This window comes from Benincasa hispida, chromosome 4, assembly GCF_027475165.1.
Source record: "Benincasa hispida cultivar pf3 chromosome 4, pf3_genome.v1.1, whole genome shotgun sequence".
NCBI lineage: Eukaryota > Viridiplantae > Streptophyta > Magnoliopsida > Cucurbitales > Cucurbitaceae > Benincasa > Benincasa hispida.
Genome location: NC_143481.1, coordinates 60,490,888 through 60,512,262, shown reverse-complemented (window position 1 = coordinate 60,512,262; position 21,375 = coordinate 60,490,888). Strand labels below are relative to the sequence as shown.

Below are 21,375 nucleotides of genomic sequence, written 5' to 3'. Positions count from 1 at the left end.
GAGTAAACAACAACTAAGGTAATCAAATGGAGCACACTTTTTAGATTACTATTAATGACTTATGTTTCACCTGAGGAAAACATTTATCAAATCGTAATGAATATTAGTGTAATCGGAATGAGATTTCATTGATGGATGAATTGTATAAGCCTGAATCACAAACATAATTGGATTAATCACATTTACCTAGAATTATGAATCTGTCACATTTTACTATTATCGTTATTACTATCGTTACTGCTTGACCTTAACGAGGTAATAATAATAGTAACCGTAATGGTAAAGGTAAAGGTAACAATAAATGTGGCAAATTCATAATAACAATATCTGGTAACGATAAAGGTAATAAGTCCCACATAATTTTTAACCACAATAGATTGAGCATCATCATTCCTCAATTAAATTACATGATTTAATTACAAATTTCAAGGTGGACCCTACATCTCATTACAATTACGAAGAGTAGGTAAACAACAATAAAAGTAATCAATTGGGACTCATTTTCTACATTATCATTGATGGGTTACCTTTTAACAGGTATAAATGTGGTAGAAAATATGTAGCATTTTAAAATTTAGGGATAAAATAGAAATTAGAAAGAAAGGAATATTTTTTCTAAAGAAAAAGAAAAAAAAAATTATACATTTTACTTTCAAAATGTATGTTAAAAGCGCATTTGGTGGTGAAATTTGGGTCGACACTTTCAATATCTAAACAAAGTGGGTCCATTAGCAACCCTATAGTGGAGCCTGGGAAACGCCGCGGAAGGAAGACGAAGACGCCATTGATGGCTCAGCAATGCACAGGTCTGAGATGTGAGCCTCGGTTTTCAATCTCCTCGTGTTTATCTAAGCCACTTCGTCCGAGCCATATGCAAAACATGGTGGTCCGTTCATTCCCTGTTGTGGCTGCAGTAATATCGGGCCCTATTCCCACTCCTCAGACCACAGAGCGTTTCAAGCTCAAACAGACCTTCAACGATGCGGCCGATCGCTGCCGTAATGCTCCCATGGAAGGTGTCTCCTTCACTCTCCAAGACTTCCTTGCGTCTCTTGAGAAATACTACTTCGATCCTCAGTTGGGAGCCAAGGTTTTTTCCCCTTCTCTCTCTTTTTTTTTTTTTTGGTGTTTTGATCTTTTTATGTTTTTTTAGATAAATGTTATAGTGAGAAAGGATGTTGTGATTACTTATTGGAATTGGGAATTTTTTTCTTTTGAAAAGGTATTATAGTTAAGGTGTGGGGTGGGAGATACTTCATAGATATGAAATAGAAGTATTTTAATATTTGATAGGCCTCAATTGTAAGTTTGATTGCTGAACTTTTGTGGATGTGTTTATCTATTCTTTGGATTCTAAACAGTTTCTAATTAAAGCTAATGAAGTTTCAATTTTGTGTCCCTATAACTTGATCAATTCACCACTAATGCCATTAAACGCCCCAAATTAACCTATTACATAATTTTTGAATAATATAATCAGCATATCACATCAGCTTTAAACGTTCGGAGCTACTGATAGGAGACCTATTAGACATAAAATTGGATGTTGAAAGACCTATTAAATGCAACTTTTGAAATTTCAAGTTGAATCTTATTTGATAGTCTTTAATTTTATGTTCCAAGCTGTAATGTTATCTAGAATATCAAGGTGAAATGTTGCCTTTTCATTTGAAGCAAATGGGGTTGAAATTTGAACAGTGTGTGTTTATAGGTGAAAGGTACTGTGGTCTATACAGAAGCTAATGGAGCACTAGTGGAGATTGCTGCCAAGTCACCTGCATATTTGCCCTTGCCGGAGGCTTGCATTCATAGAATAAAACGTGTAGAAGAAGCAGGAATATATCCTGGTTTTAGAGAGGAGTTTGTTATTATAGGTGAGAACGAAGATGATAGCTTGACTTTGAGCTTGAGGTCCATCCAATATGAACTTGCTTGGGAAAGATGCAGACAGCTTCAAGCAGAGGATGTCATTGTCAAGGGTAAGGTGGGCATTTCCACACCAATTTTCCATTCTTTTATTTGCCCCCTTAATACCCCATGGGCACGTTTGAGAGGGGCCAACATCACTTTAAAGCAACCATTAAAAAATGTTTATTCTAAAATCACTCCCAAACGTGTCCTAGGTCTCTTTTTCTTTCTGATTTGTTCATATGTAGCCATTTTCTGATAAAATATTCAGGTGGTTGGTGCGAACAATGGGGGAGTTTTGGTAGTTGTGGAAGGCCTAAAAGGATTTGTTCCCTACTCAGAGATATTAATGGTATTTTCTATAAGCCCTTTGAGGACTTTCATCTTGATCAGTACTAAAGAAATACCCTTCTTTCTTCTCTGTGTGAATTCCTTTCCATTCTGGTCTCAGGAATACTGATGTCAATATCTTTGAATCATTAGTATTCTTGTAGTCTTCTTGATGTTAATTATGTACTGCTAATTTACATTATACCTCTTTTATCGTTTTTTTTTGTTTGGTGCAATTATTTCAGATATCAACTGCTGAAGAGCTTATCAACAAGGAGCTTCCTCTGAAATTTCTGGTGGTTAATGAGGAAGAAACGAGGATTGTCCTCAGTAACCGTAAGATCATGGCTGACAGCAAGGCACAGCTTGCAATTGGAACAGTGGTCACTGGAACAGTTCTAAGACTTGTAAAGTTTGGTGCCTTTGTTGACATTGGTGGAGTCCATGGTCTTCTTCACATCAGTGAGATAAGTCATGATCGCATACTAGATATTGCAGCAGTTCTTAAGCCTGGAGACATTCTCAAGGTAATTTTCAACGACCTTCAAGTGCTTGGTTATTGGGCTCTTACATTCATGATACCTACAGTGAATTCCTTTGGCATAGGTCATGATATTGAACATTAATCATGAAAAAGGCCATATTCGTCTTTCTACCAAGAAGCTGGAGCCTAATACTGGGGACATGATTTGCAATCCAGGGCTTGTTTTTGAGAAGGTATTCTCTTTGCTAGCTGGAGTGGTCTTTTCCTGTCATTTGTATGGATGCTTCTCTTTTTTGTTCCTCCTCGTATTGCCCAACAAATGCATTTATTGTATTTCAGATACTATGTTTCTATTAAGATGAATGTCTCTATTTAGAGTGCAACTTTGAACATTGCCAGGATCTAACGGCTTGCTAGGATGGAGTCTATTGAGACTAATGCTTCTAGTTCTCCTTCACGTTTTGTAGCATTTTCTTTGTTCTTGTTTTCGTCATTTTAAAGCCATCACTATATCAGACTTTCTCTTTCAGAGTTGTGGAGGTTGTTTCATGAATGTTGAAAGCAAAACATGGAGTCATATGGAGGAAGGTTTGGGAATCTATTTAAAAATAAGGGCAAATATCAATTTATACCCTTAAACTTTGGGGGTTGTATCAATTTAAACCTTAAACTAATATTTGTATCAATTTAGATCCTGAAGTTTCATAAATGTATCAATTTAAACCCTCAATTTTCATAAGTGTATCCAAATAAAACATAATAGAGGGTTTAAATTGATACAATTATGAAAGTTCAAGATTTAAATTGATACAGATATTAGTTTGGGGTTTAAATTGATACAACTCTCAGAGTTCAGAATTTAAATTGATACAATTATTAGTTTAGGGTTTAAATTGATACAAATCTCAAAGTTTAGGGGTATAAATTGACATTTTTCCTAAAAACTAATAGTAGATATTTGGACAATAAAATGAGATCTTGGAATTTCTGGTTGTTTCTACTGGAGCGCACTTGGGAATAACTTTCTTTTTTCTATTTTATTTTGCTTTTCTATTATGCAGTTCATTTGCTAATTTCCTATCAACCAAAAAATTTGGAAAAAAAAAATGGAGGAAGAAAAAATAGCAAGGAGTAAATTTGTATATGTGGCTTTGTTTCTATTGACAGGCTGAGGAAATGGCACATAGATTTAGGCAAAGGTTAGCTCAAGCAGAGGCATTGGCACGTGCAGACTTGCTTAGTTTTCAGCCTGAGGTATTTTACAGCCATTTTATCCTTGAGATTTTTTAACTTTACCCTTGGAATGAAGAAAAAGGGTTGTGGGGGAGAGGAATTAAACTAAAATTTACGTGCTGGATATCTGAATTGTAATGTGGAAGGGTACATCAGTTGCCAGTAACCCAGTTATAGAAGTCTAATTATTTTGTTAGCTTATTAGTGCTGGATGCATGATTGAGGGATGTCGTTTATATGATGGTTTTAGCAGGTTGACATACTTTTTAGTTTAAACACCTTTTTATAACAAATTTGTTTGATTGCACTACATTTGAAACTGACACTGCTAATCACTAATAGGCTATTTTTTTTCTTACTACATTGGAGTGACTTTCCGTTAATCACTTTAAAGTCATATTTTGGTATTGATAATCATCTCTCCAAGTGTTTCTAAAAAGAAATGTTTTAAAATCAATGTTTTCTTCTTAAAAAAAATGTTGTATATTTATGACCAAATACTGTAGATGTTTTAACAGTTCTGCTCGTCTAAAATCACTCTAAATTGATAGATCTTCTAAAAGTACTTATAGAAAAAGTGATTTTACTTAAAACCATTATTTTCATAAGTTATTCCAAAACAATACGCTGTTGAACTCTCTTTATTAACCTGATCAATAATATACATCTCTGCATTATTATTATTGTTATTTTTTTTTTGGTGTCTAATGGAAAGAAAATGATGTAGACTATTGAACGGGTAGTAATATTATCACTGATAATGAAATATTTATAGGCCCTGGCCCTAATGTATATGATTTTGTGTAGTTGGATACTCTTTATGTCTTTTTAGTTCTGCTATTCATGAGGATTCCTAAGGTGTATTTAGCATAATTTTCAAACTAAATAAAAGTGTTTATAACTGAGCAAAAATAAAACTTCTCAATTGGTATAAAATGTTATGCCATACAGTTAATAGTGTTTATCCAAATATTGAATTTTGCCCCCTATCTATCTGGTGGTGAGAGTACTAGTTAGGAGTATATGGGTAAGATTAGTATAATATGATATTAGTATGGGGTATTATGAATAAGTAAGGTACTAATATACTCTGCACTCAGAAAAACCCTACAAGTACAGGGGATCCTCCCTGTGATCTTTGATATAAGATAATATGGAAATGACAGACCAATAGTTTTGGAATTGATAAGAAAAAACAGAACACGAAAGATAAAAGAAATAGCATGGAATCCTGCTGGCCGATTCGAGAGCGCCATTCCCTCCTTTCAAGCTTCCCAACCCAAAAAACTTCATTAAAAGCGATGGACTATGTTAGGCCTCCTATAATTCATACGTACTAGAGGAGGGGCAAACTTGGTAAATCACCTAATATTATACCTGCAGAGATAGTGGGGGGCATCTTTTTGGGTAAGAAATAGAGCAAGGCTCTAAGAGGAGAGTTACAACCCTCTCGAATTGGCTGAGTATCCTTTTCCTTTTTCCTACAATTATTTCCTTATTGTACTACTGTCCTTGAGTATCTGTGATCTTCAATCTGTAAGCTGGATACTCTTCTTTTCCTGAAGAATATATATAAATAATTTTGTGGTTCTTGTTCCTTTGTTGGTTGTTGTGGGACTTGTCTGTGTGTAGGTGAAGTAGGTTCCTAACAAATTGGTATAAGAGCCATTAACATCCTGGGACGAACGAGGCAAATGGCGCAAAGACAGTTGGAGGGAAGGTTGGAGGTGAACGAGAAGGAAATAGCCGAAATCAAGGGGTTGATCATCGACCTTTGCAAAAGCTTTGAGAAACTGGTCGAAGAAGTCCATGACATTAGCAAGGCGAGAAAGAACGAAGAATCTGAAGTAGTTGAGGAGTTGCACACGAAGTCAAAAGGGAAGGTGGATGTAGGGGACTCAATTGCCGCCCAAGGGACTGTCAATGACAAAGGAAAGTATAAACGGCTGGAGATGGTAGTGTTCACCGGAGAAAATCCAAAATCGTGGGTCTACCGGGCTGAGCACTTCTTTGAGATACACGAGCCAAGCAACGTAGAGAAGGTGAAGGTGGTCATGATAAGTTTTGCACCAGATGAGGTGGATTGGTTTTGTTGGAGCCACAGGAGGAAACCGATCGGGTCGTGGGAAGAGTCGAAGAAGATGTTTGAGAGTTTTCGACACACTGCAAAGGGAAGCTTGGGCGTGCGCCTACTGAGTATCAAACAAGAAGGTTCCTATGCCGATTACGTGAAGAAATTTGTCAAATACTCTGCGCCATTGCCGGACATGGCAGAGGACGTGTTGAAAGACAACTTTCTAAATGGGTTGGGATCGGAGCTGCAGGCGGAGGTAATTAGTCGTCGTCCAGTGGGCCTGGAGGCCTGCATGAGGGAGGCCCAATTGGTGAGTGACCGCAACTTAGCCATCAAGTTGGCCATGAAGGAGTTGGGTGAGGCGGGGCCCAATCGGGAGAGGCCCAATCGGGAGTTAAAATCAGTTCATTGAGTAAGGGTAATTCCAAGGCGTTGGAACCACACGTCAGGTATCGATACCTATTAAGGGGAATTTTGGGAAGAGGGATCCTCCGATGAAGCGTTTGACGGACGGAGAATATCGAGAACGGTTGGAGAAGGGACTATGCTTCTATTGCAACGTTAAATACGCTCCGGGTCATCGGTGCAAGGTGAAGGAGAATCGGGAGTTGATGCTATTCATCACCCATGATGAATCTGACGAGGATGAGGAGGAGACAACGAAGGATGAAATTCTCCCAGAGTTAAACACTTTTGAGGTCGTGGAAGAAGGTGAAATCTCTTTGAGGTCGATGCTTGGGTTTTTGAAACAAGGGACGATGAAATTAAAGGAACAATTGGAGTAAGGGAGGTAGTTGTTCTTATCGATTGTGGGGCCATCCACAATTTCATCCGTCAACGGATTGTGACAGAACTGAAGATTCCTCGAACGGGAACAACTAAATACGGAGTGGTTATAGGGAATGGAGCTTCGTTGAGAGGGACAAAAGTCTACAAGGCAGTGGTGTTGAATCTGCCAAAATTTGTAGTGACAACCGATTTTCTCTCAATTAAATACGGAGTGGTTATAGGGAATGGAGCTTCGTTGAGAGGGACAAAAGTCTACAAGGCAGTGGTGTTGAATCTGCCAAAATTTGTAGTGACAACCGATTTTCTCTCAATTAATCGGGGAAAGATGGACGTGGTATTCAGAATGCAGTGGTTGTTTACAATGGGATTCTGGGGGTGAACTGGCCATCCCTCACAATGTCATTCGCGGTGGATGGAAAACAAGTGACTCTCCAAGGAGATCCATCGCTCACTACATCAGAAGTGGCTTTGAAAGCTCTGTCCAAGATTTGGGAAGATGATGACCAGGGATTCTTGATCGAGTTTAAGAACACAGAGATTGAAGGAGAGGCTGAGATGGTTCAAGGGTCAGTAGCTGACAGTAGGGAGACCCTTCCAGTGATGATTCAAGCGCTCCTAGCTGAAAGCGAGGATGTATTTGGTGTCCTGAAGGACCTCCCCCCTAGGTGCATAGTCGACCATCAGATTGTGATTAAAGACGGACAAGCTCCGGTCAACGTAAGACCATATAAGTATGGGCATGCCCAAAAGGAAGAAATCGAGAAGTTGGTTGAGGAAATGTTACAAACAGACATCATAAGGCCGAGTCGAAGCCCCTATTCAAGCCCAGTGTTATTTGTACGAAAAAAGATAGATTTGGAGGTTCTGTATTAATTACCGGGAACTTAATCAAGTGATCGTAGCAGATAAGTTTCCCATCCTGGTTATTGAAGAATTGCATGGCTCGGTAGTATACTCGAAGTTGGACCTCCGATTAGGTTACCATCAGATCAGAATAAGGCCAGAAGATGTCGAGAAAACAACTTTCTGTACCCATGAAGGACACTATGAGTTCCTAGTCATGCCTTTCGGATTAACGAATGCCCCTGCAACATTTCAGTCTCTTATGAATCATATTTTTAGATTGTTCCTCTGTCGGTTTGTTCTGGTATTCTTCGATGACATTTTATTTTACAAGCCTGATATCACCACCCACGAATTACACTTAGTAGTAGTTTTCAACATATTGAGGGATAATCACTTATTTGCGAATAAAAAGAAGTGTGTATTCTGTCAATATCGCATCCAGTTTTTGGGACATTGGATATCACAGCACGGGGTGGAGGCGGACGATGAGAAAATTATGGTGATGTTACAGTAGCCTCGGCCTAAGAACGTGATTGAATTACGGGGATTTCTGAGATTAACCGGTTACTACAAGACGCTTTGTAAAAGGGTATGGAGAGACAACCGTACCACTGACTAAGCTGCTGCAGAAAAACGCATTTAAATGGGATGAGTCAGCCTCAATGGCCTTCGAAGAGTTGAAGACGACCATGGCAACAATCCCAATGTTAGCATTGCCAGACTTTTCTCAACCCTTTGTAATAGAGACATATGCCTCGAGGTTTGGTTTAGGAGCAGTTTTATCACAAAATGATCAACCTATCGCATTCTTTAGCCAACACTTATCAGAATGAACTCAAGGGAAGTCCATCTATGAAACGGAATTGATGGCTGTGGTACTTTTGGTTCAGTAATGGAGACACTACTTATTGGGAAACAAATTTATAGTGATATCTGACCAGAAGGCGTTGAAATTCTTATTATAGCAACATGAAGTGCAACCTCAATTCCAGTGTTGGCTAACTAAGCTTATGGGCTATGACTTTGATATCCTCTACCAGCCTGGGTTGCAAAAGAAAGCAGTAGATGCCTTATCGCGTTTTCCCCTAGATGTCGAGTTATTGGTATTGTCTTCTCTTGCCTTAGTAGAAGTGGAGACAATCATGAAGGAGATTGAAGAGGACAAGGAACTACAACAGATTGTTAAGCCCTTGGAGGCTAATCCGGACGGAGTACCCCATTATCAATCGAGGAAGGGGAAGTTATTTTATAAGGGAAGACTAGTACTCTCAAAATCATCTTCACTAATTCCCTCATTACTCCACACTTTTCATGACTCGGTTTTAGGGCGACATTCCAGTTTCCTTCGCACATACAAGTGAATGTCTGGAGAGCTGTTCTGGCAAGGGATGAAGTCTGACGTTAAGAATTATGTAGAGCAATGTGTGACATGCCAACACAATAAAATAGAGGCCACTACTCCAGTCGGATTGCTACAACCTCTTCCCATTCCTTACCAAATTTGGGATGATTTAACGATGGATTTTGTGGAACGATTGCCCAAGTCGAGTAGTTTTAACGCTATAATGGTGGTGGTAGATTGCTTAAGTATGCTCATTTCGTCTGCCTCAAGCACCTTTTTTCAGCTAAGGAAGTAGCAGACTTGTTTACATGAAGTGGTGAGACACCATGGAATTCCAAAGACCATAACAACAAATCGAGACAAGATTTTCCTCAACAACTTTTGGAAGGAATTGTTCACCAGGATGGGGACGGTTCTGTAGAGGAAGCACGACATTTTACCCCCAAACAGATGGACAAACAAAGAGGGTAACAGATGTTTGGAAACGTACTTACGTTGTTACGTTGTTTTTGCAATGAGCAACCCACTAGGTGGAGCACTTGGATACCTTGGGCCGAGCTTTGGTATAACACAACTTTTCATGCTTCCACCAAAACAACACCCTATTAGGCAGTTTTTGGGCGTGCGCCCCCACCTCTCATATCCTATAGAGAAAACAAGACTTCCAACAATCTTGTCGAGCAAAAACTAGTGGCAAGAGATGCAGCCCTCAGGGCCCTGAAGAAATACTTAGTGATAGCTCAGAGTCGAATGGAAAAGGAAGTTGATATGAAAAGGTGGGAAGTAATCTTTCAAATTGGGGAAGAGGTATTTCTGAAGCTCAGACCATATAGAAAACGTTCTTTGGCAAAGAAAAGATGTGAAAAACTCCAACTCTCCCCCTGGTTTTACGGGCCCCACAAAATTCTTGAGCGAATTGGGGAAGTAGCGTATAAGTTGGAGTTGGTCCGATGAGGCCAACATACACAACGTTTTTCATGTATCTCAGCTAAAGAAGGAAGTAGGAAGTCAGACGCATGTACAACACCACCCCTTAGTGCTAACAAAGGAATTCGAGTTACCGATTGTGCTAGAAACAATACTGGGAGTCCGTTGGAATAGAGAACTCACATAAAATGAATGTTTAGTAAAATGGAAAATTTACTTGAAAGCGAGGCAACATGGATCCGGTCCATCAAATGAAAGAATAGTTTTCTACACTTCTCCTTGAGGACAAGGTGCATCTAGAGGAAGGGGGTATTGTTAGGCCTCCTATAATTCATACTTACCAGAGGAGGGGCAAACTTGGGAAATTACCTAATATTATACCTGCAGAGATAGTGGGACGTGAGAGTTAGTTAGAATAAGGGACCTCTCTTTGGCTATATAAAGAGGAGAGTTACAACCCTCTCTAATTGGCCGAGTGTCCTTTTCCTTTTTCCTGCAATTATTTCCTTATTGTACTGCTGTCCTTGATTATCTGTGATCTTCAATCTGTAAGCTGGATACTCTTCTTTTCCTGAAGAATATATATAAATAATTCTGTGGTTCTTGTTCCCTTGTTGGTTGTTGTGGGACTCGTCTGTGTGTAGGTGAAACAGGTTCCTAAAGAACTATGAAGCACAAATACTTCATGTGAGGTAGAAAATCAATATTGGATACATGTCAAATATTGATATTCTCAGATACTTCCTAGATATATATATGATACGCGATTTGGTGTATCTATTTTCTTTTTTTTAATATTGGATTTGTGTGCCCCCTTCCAGACTTAAGCAAGCTATTTGAAAAGCATATTGTCCCATCCCAAAACTAAAAGAAAAAAAAAAATATAAAAAACCAAACTCTAGAATCATGTAATCTTTATCTTCAAGCCTGGGTCCCTATAAAGTCACGCAAAAGTAACCCACTTGATTATCAACAATTCAACCAATAAGTTCTTAGTTTATCTTTGTACTTTGTACTCCTCCCTCTAATCTTCTTCTTCGATTGATCCTACTCCAGTATGTCACCAACCTTTGCTTTGATATTACCTTTTGTATCATATTTCAGTGTTTATATTGTATTAACTTCACATTTTATGTTTAAAGTGGATTACTTTTAGTATCTTTATATTAAATTTCTATATATTCTTTGATTTTTTTTTTTATATAAAAAGTATCCCCAACATATCCATATTCTAGTTTTTTTAAAATTGATGTATCGTCATATTCGTATTTGTGTTTGTGCTTCATTGACGAAGGATGCCCCCAAAGCCCTTCATAAACCTCTTGGCTGGTCCCCACAACAAAAATAACCAAATTGTTGTCCTCCTACATTGCCCACTGTAATGCTCCTTTTCACCCTTTCGTTTGTGATACATAAAAAGTTGTTTGGCATCTTAGGGATGAGTCATTTTGGTGAGTTTCTACCATGGGACATTTGGAGCTCTTGACTAGTATATTGTAATTTCTTCACTGATATTGCAATCTAGTTATGTTTAGTGTTTACTTATACCAACAATATTTTCTCATGACTGCATTATATTGAATTGGAACTTTAACCTTTGACCTGTTTTCATAAACATTCAGGGCAGATTAAATTTGAGTAGTGATGGAATATTGAGTCCAATTACACCAGAGTTGGCTTGAGCTTCAGCTTAGTCGTGGATGGCTACACGTTAATACAGGTATTCGATGTTGTATCTAAATAGTTGACAACAAAATAACATCAAAGACCAAAATTATTATTATTATTTTCTTTTTTAACGTAGGTAGATATTTTTAAAATTTAGGGTTGAAAATTATTTTTTTGGAAAAAAGTTTGGAACTATCTTGACCTTATAGAAGTTCAGGGACCAAAATTATAGAATAATGTTGAAAGTCGAAGGATGAAATTGAAATTGAAATTGATTCATCTTCAATATATATATGTATATTGAAGTTAGACAATTTATCTTCAATATATAGGGGTATTCGATGTTGCATTATCCAAATAGTTGACAACAAAATAACATCAAAGACCAAAATTATTATTATTATTATTTTCTTTTTTAACGTAGGTAGATATTCTTAAAATTTAGGGTTGAAAATTGTTTTTTGGAAAAAAAGTTTGGAACTATCTTGACCTTATAGAAGTTCAGGGACCAAAATTATAGAATAATGTTGAAAGTCGAGGGATGAAATTGAAATTTAAATTGATTCATCTTCAATATATATATGTATATTGAAGTTAGACTATTCTAGGATAGAGGATCGAATGATGGACTATTGAGATGGTAATTGATATCTTATTCATTGGCTTTGTGACTGGTAAACGAGCCAAATTACTATGTAAAATAATAGCTTTTTTCCTTTCTTTTTTTTGAAGATAAAGCTATTAATAAAACCATTAAAAGGGTAAGAGGAGGTGAAATCCTTCCTTAAATATATTTGATAAATATTTACTTTCTGTCTCTTTAAAAACAATGATAGTTGTTTATTGTTTATTGGCTTTTTTATAATTGAAATAACATTTATAACATATAATTGTAATAAATTTATAAGAAGCATAAAAATAAATAATAGTTATGTTCATTGTTTATTAATTTTTTTTAATTGAAATACCATTTATTACATGTTATAAAAGATTTAAGGAGCATTAAAAGAAATATATAACTATTATAAAGAGCTTGTATAGTATTTAGTACATTTTCATATCAAAAGTGCCATTTTGATCTTTATACTTTGAAATTTATTCAATTTAGCCATTATATTAGGGAAATTTGTATGGATCACCCATTTTTTGAACCCAAAATGTCAAATGACCAATTTTTTGAAAATAATGTCAATTGATCCTCTGCTGACATCATTGTCATACCCAACTACGTAAATGTCCGCACCTCTTTCACTTGAGAAATTTGTACGGATGACCAATTTTTTGGGCTAAAATGTCAAATAATCCATTTTTTGAAAATAATGTCAGGTGACCCCCTGTTGACATTATCGCAATACCTGATTATGTAAATTGTCTTCACAAGTGCCCCACGTTATAAGTCTCGCTCTCGGCTGGTCAAACAATCTCGTCCTCACTTTAAATTCCCTGGTTTGATGTTAACATAATAGTAGATTTCTTTAAACTCTAAACTCCAAACTCCATTTCAACAGTGATTTCGAATGAGGATTTCCAAGATGAGGCTTTTTCAGAATGGAATAGGTTTTCCAAAATGGTGTTTCATTATTTAGGTGTCTGTTTCATTATTTTTGTTGTATTATTTCTGGAAAGGTAGGACTTGAGCATTACGAAATTTTTTATTGGGAGAGAGCGAGAGCGGTAGAGTAAGAGCGAGAGATCATTAGGGTTTAGAGTTTTGAGAGATTAAATCGAAGATAGGAGCAAAACTAGAGATAAAGCGAGAGTGAGAGAGAGTGAACGAGAGTGAGAGAGAAGTACACTAACTTAATGACAAATGTTCTATTGCTTTGTAGGATGATAGAAAAATGTCTACATATTCAATATAGAAGTGATTGGGATGAGAATGAAAATTCGTATGTTGGAGGTGAGTTAACAGAAATCATTTTGCTTGATACATTGAAGTATGAAGAACTTAAATCTTACATTTATAGGGTTATAAATGTCAGTTCAGTTTAATCTTATAATGAGAGTTAAATATAAGCTTGAATACGAAGTCCCTTCATAATACATAAGGAATGATGATGATGTTCGTTTTCTTCTTTTTCAAGAAGAGTTTAGTAGACTTCAGTTATTAATGCTAAAATCAAATCATGATGAAAATATTAGAATGAGATTCAGACATGTGAGATATGATGATACGACTGTGGATAGACAATACGAGGAATCATGTGAGATTTGTCGGGTAGAGGATGATATTCCATTGTCTATCAACATTGTACCATCAATATTATCACTAGACAACGACCGCACTAATCTAGTAAGATTGAATTCAATGAATTATGGTGATACAGAATTGAGCGGTACTTCAGTTGTTGGTAATGAGAGATCATCTAGACTAGATTATATGGATTGTGATCATTTAGAGTGACGTTGTGGTCCTTTAGTGGATGGTAATGAGCAACTAGCAGGATTGAATGAGATACGCGTTGTTCTACAACGACTTCTGTAGTTTCATCATCTGTGTCTTCAAGTCATAGGGGAGAATTGACATCCTTTCATTTCACTACGATTATCTATTTTATCCATCAACAAAAAATTTGAATTTAAGGCCAGGAAGTCAACCAAATCTTTACTATCCCTAAACTAGTAAACGTCTAAATGTTTAAATAAATTGTTTAATAGCTTTGAGACAAGCCTTAACTAGTAAAATTTTGGCTAAGTATAACCTATGCGTTGGAAGTTAGAAAAAGATGACCAGGGATTTGTCAATGCGTTGGCTTTATGCTGGTGTTGTGCCATGTGTTGGCCATGCTCCTTTGAGAGGTTATTTGGGCATTTAGGGAAGCCAAAGTGTGGCCAAGAGGAAAGGCTATGCGTGGGCAAGCATGCAACAACCAAGGTCTTGAGAAGTTAGCAAAGCATGCGGTAGCCTCAAGTGTGTGCGAACATGGGCGCTGGGCATTGGAGTTGTGCGCGCTAGACGATCGTGTAGCAAATGAGTGGCACTACACGAGGTAGACGATCGTGTAGCATTGTGCGGCGCTAAGCGATATGGTAGACGATGAGGAAAGTCGCATCAAACGATAGCGCTATGCAATGGGCGATAGCATTAAGTGATGAGGCGTTGGCATTTCACGATCGATATCAGCTCTAGACGATGACGCTGGGCGATGATGCTAGACGATAGCTGTGATGCACTAAACGATAGTTGTGATGCGTTAGACGATAGTCGTGCTGTGCTAGACGATGGGCGTCAGCGAGATCTGCATGATGAGCAAGAGCTGTGCGGTGGGCTATTGTACTATGTGATAGGCGCAGATGCTATGCGATGAACTATGTGTAGGAGGATGAGCAGCAACATTGCTAGACGATGAATTAGGCGAAAAGCGGAAGAGCTAGATGATAAGCTAGTCGACAGGACAAGCCATGGTGGATGCATAGTGAAATGTCTTTGCGTTGTTAAGGCTGGTGGTACATAAGACTTGTGGGGTCAGTGTGCGTTGGTCTTGAACAAGAGACTAAGGACGTTGATAAGCAACAAGGACATACTGGCGTTAGTCGTAGGGGATGCATTTGCAGAGGCTAGGCGATGGTAAGCTATACATGGGGCGTCGAACTAAGACCTAGCTTGACCCAAGGATTAGTATGCGTTGGTAATACATTGTGCGCCAAGGATACTCGAGGACATATGGGCGCCTAGAACGGGCTTGGGCAGGCGCCATGGATGGAAAGGACTTAAGGATAGAACGCATATGCCAGAAAATAAGCTGGATAAAGAAAGATCTGCGTCCAAGAGAGGACTTGCGATATTTTGGGAATTAGTATTGTCTAAATGGTGCATTAATAATAGGCTATGGGCAAATAAGACTGGAGCCACATGGCCAGGCAAGCACACGACCAAGTTAGAGGGAGTGATGTGTAGATGAGGTAGAACGTGGAGGATAAGTCGGAAGAATCAACTTGTCTGGACATGTGGCGAGTTAGAGAAATCAGAGAGCTGATGCAAATGAAGTGGACGGCTGAGGATACATGCAAGAAAGGACTTGTATGCTGGCTAAGGGAAAATGAGACAATTCAGGGGTGTTGTGGCAAGGGGATGCGTTGGCCACAGGAGAAGGAGACGACTGGCCATGCAGCCAAGTAGGAGGTGTCGCGTTGGGGGAGATTTTGGACGCCTATAAATAGAGGGGCTTGGGGCAAGGAGCTCTCACAATTCACTCGGGCTATTGGAGTGAAAGCAGAGCAAGAAGATTTGGAGAATAGTGTGGTGAGGAATATCGGGTTGCAACTACGGGTGGGCGTTGAAAGAGGGTGAAAACCTGCGTTGAAGGTGAACAGTGGCAGGCTTAGGCTGTCAGCAGTAGCTTTGTCGTGCGTTCCAGTCCACCCCGCGTGCGCACTTCGCAGGACGTATCACCAGGCAGACGCACGCCGCATCTCTCACCCGGTCGGCTAGACGCACGCCCAGGAGCCCACGGCTGTCTGTGCAGGGAACGATCGACTAGAGCATCCCTCTCTACCCATTTGTGCGCATCGACGCATCCCTCTGCTGCCCAACGCCTCCCAAGTGTCGAACTAACCTCTAAAGAAGCTATTTTTTAGTAGCTCAGCCTATCTGTGGGTTATTTTAAGTGGGTAAGCTGGCTATTATGGTTTTTAAGATTAATTATGAATAAATTGAGTTATTGAAGAAATAATGAATTAAATTGAAATTCTTGAAGAAGAAAGAATCCAAGGAGCTAGATACGAAACAACCGAAAGGAAATCTTACAGGAGAAACTGTAAGTGGTTATTTTATTGATTTCTATGTATATATGTGAATAAATATATATATATATATATATATATATATATAGGTTATATTTTATGGGCATGATTAGGAAAGATAGTTCGTTGAGATTTGTTATTGTAATATTAGTATATTGCATGGTTGGTTGTATTGGGGACTGGATTTGTATCGGGATATTGTTAACATACTTTGGGGTCGCCTGACTGGATTGCCAGGGTATCTGGCTGGGATTGTCAGCGTACCCAAACATGTCTAACAGAGAATGTCGACATGTGCACATTCGGCGGGTTATCAGGGTACTAAGATTGTTTCCATATCGGACAGTTCGGGTTATTCGTGGAGAATACCGGGGGACTAGGATCACATAATCTTGCCAAGAATATCTAGCTGACAGGTTGGGAAGGTTACAATTATTATATGTTTTGCATCCGTTTCTAGAACTGTATGTTCAAATAAAGCATTTCTGGAATTAAACTTGATTTTGTACAAAGGCACCACTCATTGGCTTATAGCTCACGTTTTCTATGTTTTGTTTCCTTTCCCCTCCTAGGTTACGGACATAGATTGGTTAGGGAAGCCACCAAAGGTCTGAATTAATTCTATCTCACCGGATGAGACTTGGATTATAGTAATTGAAAGTTAATAGTTAGAAACATATAAAATAACATGCCTAAGTATTTACGTTCATTACTAAGTCTTAAAGACAACTGTCAAGCTAACAGAAGTCGGATAACTGATGCCATAAAAGGTTGGTGTTGGCTGTCTTCACATCCTCTTTTGGGTCTTGGGGAGGGATAAGATTTGGGAGAGGGTGTGGCAAGGAGTGAATTCCATTTAGTACCTTTTGTCCCCAGTTATCTACCCAGTCTTACCCCTGAAATGAGAGGCTTATTGAGCCGGCGCTGTTGAGCCAACCTTCATCTATGCAAATTTAAGGATAATCTCGAATAAACAGAGGAGTTCATAGTTCGCTTAGGATTGAGGTTAAGTTACCTAGGTTATCGTTATGAAATAGTCAGTCTTAAACAGTAAACAACGTTATAAAGTAAGAGTGACTTGTGACTTATTCTTGGTCCGATCTTATGCAAACTCATTGCATAGGACGCCTTCATTCCTCATGTCACCATATGAACAAATTGGGATCACTTCGTTTGTAGTACTTTACAACTCCTTGTAATAACTACAGAGTAGGTCGCATCCGATAGTGTTACTAGAATAAAACACCCAACCTTATTCGTATATTATAGATCATTTTGACTATTTACTTGAATCCACTCTTATGTCTCCATATAAAGTTCAAGTATTCATGTAATAGTTATGAATCTTTTTAGTTTATTGGATTTATTTCCAAAACTAAATAAACAATTCATATATTCAATAACAATTTACAGAATGAGTTGATTGTGTACAAACCACGAGTTTTAGGACATAAAACCCAACAAACTTCCACTTGGACTAAAACTCTAGTGGTAACATAGATATGAGTACATTGAGTTTTTGAGTTTTACAGGGAAATATAATAATAAACTAGGACATCACATACCCATGGTTTACTTTGCTTTTAGGTATCGTATCACATACCCATCTTTAGGTATCACATAGGGTGGAATCGGTTCGGGTCGGTTCGGTTTGGAGGCCAAACTGAATCGAACCGATTTTATTTATACATGAAACCGAACCGCATCGTTTGTGCGGTTCGAACCGAATCAAATCAAATCGAACCGGTTCTATTCGCTTCGATTCAGTTTCATGAATCGGTTTCATGTTTTTTTTTTTTTGCCTATTTTTAAACTTTTTTTTTTTTGTTTCTTCCTCCTTTTATTTTCCTTCTTTCTTCCACTCTCTCTTGCCTTTTATTTTTCTTCTTTGTTTTGAAATCTGTATATTCTCTTTTTTTATTTTACAAAATTTTCACATAATTTAAATATCATAATTTAAATTGTCTTTTATTTTCCTTGTTCCTTTTTTTGAAATCTGTATATTCTCTTTTTTTATTTTCCTTCTTTTATTCTCTTTTTTTTTATACTCTAAACATAATTTAAATATCAATCCAGTAATCCACAATAAGAATATGTCCAAAGTACACAATGCACAAATTTCTTAAATATCAATCCACAATAACTCATAAAAACATATCAATCCAAATGGCTGTAATAAAAAGTTAAAAACTAAAAAGTTCTCCAAAGTACACAATACACAAATTTTTTTAATATCAATCCATAATAACTCATAAAAACATATAAATCCAAATGACTAAAATTAAAAGTTAAAAACTAAAAAGTTCTCCAAAGTATACAATACACAAAAAACATATCAATCCAAATGGTTAGAATAAAAAGTTAAAAACTAAAAAATTCTCCAAAGTACACAATACACAAATTTCAAACAACTACCTTCAAAGTTTAAGTCACATAAAAGCAAATAACAAGCTAAACATTAGTGTTGAATTCCAAAAGTTCAATCAATACAAACAAATTTGTTCGCTTGTCAATCATGATTCTCATTCTCCTTGTTTTTTGTATTTGCCGCTCCGTTCAATCCCGTTATGAAGACTAAGAAACTAATCATAAACTTGTTAGTAGTTAATATAATAAATATATGAATAAATATGTTAAAATATATATATATAAATATGTTTAGAATATACGAACCTTCCTCTTCATCTTCAATTTCCTCCAAGTATTGTTGTAAACCAATGCTAATTTGTTCAGAATGTAACCAGTTTTGTGCACATACAAGTGCCTCAACATTGGTTGGAGATAATGAGGTACGAAAAGGATCAATTACTCTCCCACTAGTGTTGAATGCGGACTCAGATGCAACTGTGGATACCGGAACTGTTAAAAGATCTCGTGCAATTTTGCTAAGAATCTTATATCTAGAAGAATTCCCCTTCCACCAATCTAAGATATCAAAGTTATCCTCACGTTTAACACGAGGCTCCAGTAAGTAAATATCAACTTCTGAAACCACACTTTACGAATCATCTTCATCCAAATCTTCAAAATCAAAATAGAAAATCTTTGAAGCACTTGCACTTGTAGTTCTAAATGGAGAACTTTTAATGGTACATGGAGATTGACCCTTATTAGCAACTGATAGTGACAAATTGTATTCATTGAACAGTGCTTTCAAACTTCCTACGATTTTTGCCACATCAATATCAAAAAATTGATTTAGACAATGCAAAAGAAATTTCATCTTATAACGAGGGTCCAAAACGAAGGCAACATACAAGAATAAATTTGTTCCATCTTTTTTTCCCCAATAATTATCAAACTTTTCTTGCATTTTCGTTGTCATTTCTTGCAAAAGCACATCATTAGGACCAGTTGCACTTGAATATTTTTTTTATGCAATTCTGAAAAATACTAATCTCATGGAAGACTGTATTGGAAGTAACATACAAAGACCCTGAAGCCTAACAGTTACTTCATAGAACACTGACAAGAATTTGGTAAATATTCTCGCAATTTTCCAATCTCTGGTGGTTGGTTTTTCCTCCTCATTCATGTAGACTGTGTCATAGTCTTCTAACCTCTCAAATGTCTTTTCAAATTTTACAACGACCTTAAGCATCAAATAAGTAGAATTCCATCTAGTTGGAACATCAAGACACAACATACTTTTACTATCTATGTTCTCCTCTTTGATACACTTCTTAAATGTGAAAGTCTAGCAGGAGAAGATCTAACAAACCTCACAGCGTCTCGAATTCGAACCAATGAATCCTTAATATCTTTTAGGCCATCGCATACGATTAAGTTCAATATATGTGCACAACATCGAACATGCAAGAACTCACCATCTAACACCAATCCATGCTTAAAATGCTTCTTCAAATAAGCAATGGCAGTATCATTTGACGAAGCATTATCAACTGTCAATATCATAATCTTTTCAATACCCCACTGTTTTAGACATTTCTCAACCTCTTTTCCTATCGTCTCCCCTCTATGATTTTCAATTTGGGCGAAATTAAGAATTCTCTTATGTAATTTCCAATCTTTATCAATAAAGTGTGCAGTCAAACCAAATAGTTCATATTTTGGATTGATGATTACGTATGGGTTGTGAGTGACACTCTATATTCTTCTTTTACAAAAATGTCCTTCAACATCTCTTTCGTGCTATCATAAATTCCCAATGATTAATATGTGTTGATTGCAAAGCAACTACAGATGTTTTACAAAATGATGTTAAAATTTTTGCCAGATGACAAGCAATACTTTCTTGTTTTGACTTCAAAATTGAAGCTATAAAAAGAAGTAAAATCTCCCTTCCTGATTACCTCATTAGAGAATTTCTTCAAGACAAGACTAAAAGAGAAGTAAGAGAGAAATAAAAGAAAGAAGAAAAACATGATCATGATCAAGAAGAATAACAACGATCAATACCTCTACAAACTAAAGCTTCGTACTCTCAAGTGTTTCAATTTCTCAAAGGAGAATTATCACCAGTAATGGAGGATCGAAAATGGAAAAATTCTCAAGCAATACCGTTATCAAATAAATTTCAAATTTTGGGATCTTCCATCCCTTCAAGGCCTTCTGCCTTGACAATCAACTCTTCCTCTATCAAAACCAAGGAGTCATCCACTTCTCCAACCTCTTACATCCAAGCCATTACAAACTCAAACTCTCTAAATATCGACCATCTTCATCCACTTCTTACCATAGTAGGTAACTCTATGCTTGAAACAATTCAAAAAATATTTCCATCAAATTTTCATTTATTCTAAATCATTTACAAAAAAAATTGTTTATTCTATGAATATATTCTTGTTGATACCGACTCAATTGAAATCATTCATAATAAAAACAAAGACGACCCTAATAAAATTGCATTTTCAGAAGTTAGAATTCTTCATGTTCTAATTCTAACCAAATGGAATCAAAGTATTTATACCGAAAAAAGATTTTGTCGTCAGTGTTCTCCACAAACTTATTCATACATCGATTATCGAAATGCTTAGTACAATATGTTTTGATTAAACAATTTTAATCATT

At 37.0% G+C, this 21,375-nt stretch overlaps 1 protein-coding gene across 11 annotated transcripts in view; it reads left to right on the top strand.

The window, feature by feature from the left end:
• Window positions 1-677: 677 nt before the first annotated feature.
• The window catches only part of LOC120075732 (small ribosomal subunit protein bS1c-like), a 57,990-nt gene continuing 37,292 nt past the window's right edge, over window positions 678-21,375 (top strand). For 6 of the 11 annotated variants that reach the window (XM_090312766.1, XM_039029371.2, XM_090312764.1 and 3 more), the window contains exons 1-7: window positions 678-1,090; window positions 1,712-1,984; window positions 2,180-2,260; window positions 2,484-2,765; window positions 2,845-2,955; window positions 3,890-3,976; window positions 11,556-11,653. In XM_090312766.1, the coding sequence (XP_090168892.1) occupies window positions 788-1,090; window positions 1,712-1,984; window positions 2,180-2,260; window positions 2,484-2,765; window positions 2,845-2,955; window positions 3,890-3,976; window positions 11,556-11,615 (1,197 nt within the window). In that variant the 5' untranslated portion in view covers window positions 678-787 and the 3' untranslated portion in view covers window positions 11,616-11,653. Of the gene's footprint in view, window positions 1,091-1,711; window positions 1,985-2,179; window positions 2,261-2,483; window positions 2,766-2,844; window positions 2,956-3,889; window positions 3,977-11,555; window positions 11,954-12,927; window positions 13,170-13,430; window positions 13,599-19,077; window positions 19,736-21,375 lie in introns of those variants that run through there. The other 5 variants (XM_090312763.1, XM_090312762.1, XM_039029373.2 and 2 more) reach the window with 5 other exon arrangements.